The sequence below is a fragment of the Panicum virgatum genome, chromosome 4K, assembly GCF_016808335.1.
Source record: "Panicum virgatum strain AP13 chromosome 4K, P.virgatum_v5, whole genome shotgun sequence".
Taxonomy (NCBI): Eukaryota; Viridiplantae; Streptophyta; class Magnoliopsida; order Poales; family Poaceae; genus Panicum; species Panicum virgatum.
In genome coordinates, this window is record NC_053139.1 from 34,999,489 (window position 1) to 35,005,488 (window position 6,000).

Consider the following 6,000-nt stretch of genomic DNA (forward strand, 5'->3'; position numbering starts at 1 on the left):
ACCCGACCCAAACCGCCCGAAAAAACCTAACCCAATGAATGGCCGTGTTTGGTTCTCCCTAGCGCTACTAACGCTATAAGAGAATCTTGCATGCATGGAGTACTAAATGAAATTTATTTATAAAACCTTTTCACCGATGGATGCAACTTTGGGTGACAAATCTAATGAGCCTAATTAATTCATAATTGGCTACAGTAATACTACAGTAACCATCCTCTAATTGTGTGGTCAAAGGCCTCATTAAATTCGTCTCGCGAAGTAGCGCAGGGGTTGTGAAGTTAGCTTTGCAAACTGACTTTATTTAATACCCATAATTAATGGTCAAAGTTGCTACAGTCCCTAGTGTGGTGCAAACCAAACAGGGCCAATGTATGGATTGGGCTTGGGCCGAAATTTTCGACCAGCCATAAAAGTCTGGCCAGGTAGGGCCCAAATTTTTAACCTGAAAAATCCAACCCGACCCGACCCGAAAATTACACATGAAAATTAGGTTTTACTCGACCCGACTCGAACTCGGCGTGAAAATCTATTTCTCACATATGCGAGTGGAGGCGGGCGTCGCTGCAGATGGGCCCGCGCCGCACTGTTCTTCTTCTTCCTCTCGACCTTTGCGATGGTGATGGCTGACGGGTTAGCAGACGAGGGGTTGCCGGGGCGTCGGTGGTCATCGGCAGCCTTAGAAGAGGGGGGAGGAGGGTGAATCGGAAGACCGGCAGTAGTGACGGGCTGCAGATGGCGGCGGTTGGCGCGGACAGGGGCGGCGAATTGAAATCCGATGGGCCAGGCAACGGACGGGGGAGCTTGAGGTTGGGTGATTAGCGATGCAACAATGTGGGTGGCGATAAAGGTGCCGAAGCTGGAGGAGGCGGGGAAGGCGGGGGCACTTGGCTCTAGATTGGATGAGTTCCAATCCTACAGAGCGATGAATCGGCACCCCCAACCCAGCCTGACCGAACCGTGTCGGGTCAGGCTCGGGGCAAAAAAATCTGGCTCGATGGTCGGGTCTGATTGGGTTGAGTCGGGCACAGACCGAAGGAAAACACCAACGGGTTTCTTTTGACTGGAACCTGACCCCACGATCAGTCTACCATGGACCAATATTTGCATGGGGTGGATAAGAAGCAGGCACCATTGACGCGGGGTTAGCGCATAGTCATTACAGGACCACATTTGATCCAACCCCCATCGTTTGTGACGAGTGCCGGCAGTTGGCACCACCGAACTGCCTCGTCGGCTTGGGAGCTCGGCCGCACCACATCCATGGTGCTCCTGCGTTGGAGGAGGGCGAGCTGTCGCTGTCATCGCACGAAGAGGAGCACAGGCCGCTGCTGAGCAGAGCCGGTGGAACACTGAAGGGAGCTGCAGCCACGCCTTGGCCCTCAGTGAGGGTAGTGATTGGAGCAGCAGAGCGCTGCAGTTGCGCACCTTGTCGTGGTGGTGTTAATTGTGCGTCACAGTGATGGAGCACAGGAAAAGGTGGAGACAATGATTGTGAGGATGAAGAGGGCAAGGAAGAAGAGGGCGAGGAAGATGAAACTCTGGGAGGTTTTGTAGTTAATGATGAAGACAATGAGCCTAAGGAAGAGCTGAGCGAAGAAGAGGAGGACGTGTCGTGTCGTGCTAGCACGACGGCCGGGCACCGGACCGTGCTCGACATCGATGGGCGCAGGAAGGCAGGGAGGCAGCGGTTGGGATGGCGAGGGGCGTGGGAGGATGCGGTGGCGATATGCGTGAGGCGCACGCGTGTGAGTGGATGACCGGATAGGAAGTTAGAGATGAGTTTAGGGCCTTGTTTGGCAGGGCTCCAAAACCGGCTCTAGCGGGAGCCCTGCCAAACGGTCCAAAATCCAGCAACTCCAGGCAAGGAGCCGCATCTGGAGCACCTTCCGGCTTCCACTGGGAAGGTGAAGCCAGAAAATGTGGCTCCACGCGGCCCCTCCAGTCCGTGGACACCCTTGTCCTCGCGAGGGAAGCGGACGGAGGTAGCGAGGCGCAGTGCACACAAAGGTCAGCGACGCGTGGAGGTGGGCGGGACCAGCGGGGCAGCTAGCGAAGGCGGTCACGGCGGCGCCCTGCACCATCACGAGGCAGGCCGCGGCGGAGGGAGCTCGTGGCGGCGGCGGGGGGGGGGGCAAGACGGCCGGCGGCGGAGGGAGCTCGCGGCGGCGCGGGCCCCTGTGGCGGCCGGCGGCGTGGAGAAGGGCAGCGACGGAGGGAACTCGCGGCCGAGGCGGGGCCTGAGGTGGCCGGCGGCGTGGAGAAGACGCCGCAGTGGAGAGGGCCAACGGAGGGAGCTCGCGGTGGAGAGGGCCGAATGGATAAGGAGGGGAGAAGGGGAAAAAATAGGTGAGAAAAAGAAAAGGAGGGAAAAATAAGAAGGAAAAAGAAAATACAAGGAAGGGTATTTTAGACATTTTACTACTTTAATCCAATAGATGAAGCCGTTTTGCCAAACGTTTTTCAAAACAGCTCCAGCTCTAGCAGAGAAGGTACTCCACTAGAGGAGCCAAAGCCGGAGTTATTTTTGGAGGAGCCGAAGTCCTGCCAAAACGGCCATAGATTTAAACTTTTTGAGAGTATAAAATATATATAAGGAATTTTATGGTCGTAAACGGGTTTAATCGTGCCAGGCCCAAAATTGTATCATGTCCGGACTGGCACGGACACTGTGCTCATCGGGCCATGTTGGGTTAGTGTCTTCTTTTAGTGTCGGGCCTAGTGCGGCCAGTCAAGCCTAGCCCATCCGGCCATCTATAGGAACGTCACATCTTGATCAAGGCAGCTGAGGCGTGTTTCGGACTTTTTGTTGATCACGGCTGCGTTTCAGACTTTCTGTTGATCGTGCAGGCCGCATCTCCGATGGAATTGGTTGACGCAGATTCGTGGCCGCACGTCAACGTCAAAGGATCAAGACATAGGTGAGCGCAAATTGATTCAACGCACAAATAGGCAATGCGGATTAAGAGCCATGAGAACAAAAGCAAATTGCATCAGCTTAGCGAACAACACGTCATTCTTTAAGAAGTAAGAACACTCCCAACAGTTGTCAAACAGTATATACAGAAGTTCAAAGGAGAACAAAACAGAACTACTTGTAACTCAACCTACTTGTCAGCGCTTTACATCATCACTGAGAAGGTCGATTTCTGATAGTGTTATCAATCATCATCTTCCTCATCGTCGAATTCCTCCTCTTCATCACTCAGCTCTTCCATAGGCTCATCGTCCTCATCATTAACTACAAAACCTCCCAGAGTTTCATCTTCCTCGTCCTCTTCTTTCTCGACCTCTTCATGCTCACCATCATTGTCTCCACCTTTAACCATTGAGTTTTCTTGACGAGGCTTTTTTGGGTCTTTAGATCTTGTGACATACTTCGATCTCTTCACACTAGGACCTCTTGACAGGGATTCTTTTTCATTCTCACTCTCATCAGTCCAGTCCTCATCTTCTCCTTCTCTATCTTTCTTCTTCTTGCTCTGACCCCAACCTTTTGACCTACCTCTCCCGTTGCTAATCTCATCATCATCGTCGTCGTCGGAGGTCCTCCTTGTTTCCTCTAGAAACCAATTCCAATCCTTTGGAGCACGAATTCTTCCCTTTGGATAACTGTCAAACTCATGGCCCATCGACAGGAACCCAAATTCTACAGAAAAACCATACTTCGTCACTCAATGAAACAGAAATGTATTTTTTTCCAAAAAAACAGAAATACATTGGACAATAATAAAGACAATAAGCCAGAAACATCTGGGTAGTGGGTAGTTATTTTAGCATTAACGCTTCTCTTGGCAACAGGAGAAACACACCAAAAAAATTACTAATGCCCAAATATGGTTTTATTGAAGAACCATGACCAATAATCCATTACTCCAATTGTACAATTATTAACCATATGAAATGTTTCGTTTTTTCACTAGTGTCCAGGAATCGAGACCTTCTCCATTCACATGTGCCTAAGCCAATCAAAATATGCAGTGGCATAACAATTCCGATAAATACAGAACAAAAACCTGAATCTAAACCAAACTGTTCCTTCTCCATAGGACGCGGCATTGTTCAGAAATCGACAATCTAGACAACAAGTATTCTGGATGTACATCAGCTAACACAAGCAGAGTACATAAGGAAAAGTTGAAACCCAACTAATTGCAAGCGACACCACTCCAATACAACCTAAATTATCATTGTATCAATTCGATGCAAAAAGGCTATATACAATAAAATTCAAATTTGTAACTGAATCCAGAAAATCGACGCAAATTCTAGAGGAACTGAAACCTTCCCCATTCACACATTCCTTTCAAGCACATAGTTGCATCAGGTTTCCAAAAAATACAGTACAAAAAGCCTAAAGCTACACCAAACTGTTACTTCTGCATCACACACCAGCATTGTTGTGAAATATGACAGGGTGGCCAACAATTATTCTGAACTTAGCATCAATCAACACGTGCAGAGTACACAGGGAACCATCGAAATGAAATCAAATGCGAGACAGACACTCCAAACTGACCTAAATTTAGAGCCGTACCAGTTCACCGCTAGAAACTTATGTGCAACGAATTCAAATTTGTCCTGGAACTTGGAAAATCTCAAGTTCCTCGGAATGCAAGGTAAAGGAACACAACCTTACCTCGAACCGGATCGACGCTTGCTAGATCGATATCCAAACCCTCCGTTTCGGAGCCCGCCGCCGCCCCCTCCTCTTCGGTGACCTCCATGGGCTCTTCCTCCGCAGCCCGCTTCTCCCTCTCCCTCTCCCTCTCCTTCCGCTCCCATGTCCGCCTCTCCCGCCTCGCCACCGCGTCCAGCACGGCGCCCTCCACCCCCACCGCGCCCTCCCCGTTCCCCTCCCTCCTCCGCACGGCCCAGAACGCGGGCGCCTTGAGCGACAGCGACAGCGCGCCCCCGGGCCTGAGCTCGCCCTTCTCCCCGCGCCGGAACACGCCTCTGCTCCCGCCGTCCGGCGAGCGGACCGCCACGGGGTTCCTGCCGACGACCTCGAACGCGACCCCGGGCTCGCCGCCGCCGCCGCCATCGAGAAGGCGAAGGGACACGTGGCGGCGCGAGACGGTGCGGTCCGCGGAGGGGCCGCCGCCGCCCAGGTCCCCGCGGCCGAGGTCGGCCGTTGGGGAGTCAACGGAGAGTGCCACCGCCCTGCTTCCCCCGCCGCCGCTTTCGAGCTCAAGCTCCATGGCGCGGAGAGATTAGAGGCCGCCTGGGCCGTGGGCTCGTGGAATGACGGGAAGGAGGAAGAGTCTTCTGGTGGTGGGGTAGATGGGCTGGGCTTCTATATCCGTGGGTTTACGATTTAATTGGCCCTGGAAAAGAAAAACAATGTAGCTGGACTCGGCTTTGCAATCACGAGCGCTCCCAGTCTTGTATAGATAGTTTTTTAAAGGCTCAATTTACTCACCAATCCAATATATGTTCCGAAAATTTTCTTTACCCATCCTCTAGTATTTAAGATTCGTGCAACCAATCTTATCCATTCATCCTTCCCTAACCCTAACCCTGCTACCCCACACGTCTCCTTCTCCCCAACCCATGCGCCGCCACCGCCGCCGTTCACCCCCATGGGCTGCCGCCCCCTGCAAGCTGCGCCGCTGTGCGCGCCCCTCCACCTTGTGTTGTGCTGTCGCGCGCTCCCCTGTACCGCATGCCGCGCCCGTGCTGGAGAAGAAGACTGTGCTCGCCGGAAAAGAAAGCTCCAATTCAATTTCTCCATTTTAGTATTTTCAACATCAACATTTCGTCTTTATAGTTTCAACATATTAAAAGCAAATGTTGAACTTGTTTAAGAAAATGTTTAGTTAATTTTATCAAAATATTGAACATGTTTACAGCAGATAATGAACCAAAGTGGATTTTAAAGGTGAATGGCTTATCTATCTTCCAAAAGATAAATAGTAGCCTCCCAATTTGCTCATCTTATTAAGCTCGTTGCCATCATTTCGAGGAAGGAAAGCCGCGTTTTCAACCACCGTCGGTCTGAAG

General features: G+C 51.5%; 1 protein-coding gene across 1 annotated transcript; it reads right to left on the reverse strand.

Annotated features, from left to right (window-relative positions):
- Positions 1-2,990: 2,990 nt before the first annotated feature.
- LOC120704886 (sodium/potassium/calcium exchanger 1-like) lies at positions 2,991-5,254 on the reverse strand. The gene is made up of 2 exons (XM_039989425.1): positions 4,637-5,254; positions 2,991-3,646 (listed from the first exon to the last, which is right to left on the reverse strand). The coding sequence occupies exons 1-2, from the start codon at positions 5,196-5,198 to the stop codon at positions 3,159-3,161; spliced, it is 1,050 nt and encodes a 349-aa protein (XP_039845359.1). The 5' UTR covers positions 5,199-5,254; the 3' UTR covers positions 2,991-3,158.
- Between the last annotated feature and the right edge of the window lie 746 nt (positions 5,255-6,000).

Coding starts and splice junctions, on each gene's coding strand:
- LOC120704886 (XM_039989425.1), bottom strand. CDS start 5,198: ATGGAGCTTGAGCTCGAAAGCGGCGGCGGGGGAAGCAGGGCGGTGGCA. Junction 3,647..4,636: donor AAGCGTCGATCCGGTTCGAG/GTAAGGTTGTGT, acceptor GTTTTTCTGTAG/AATTTGGGTTCCTGTCGATG.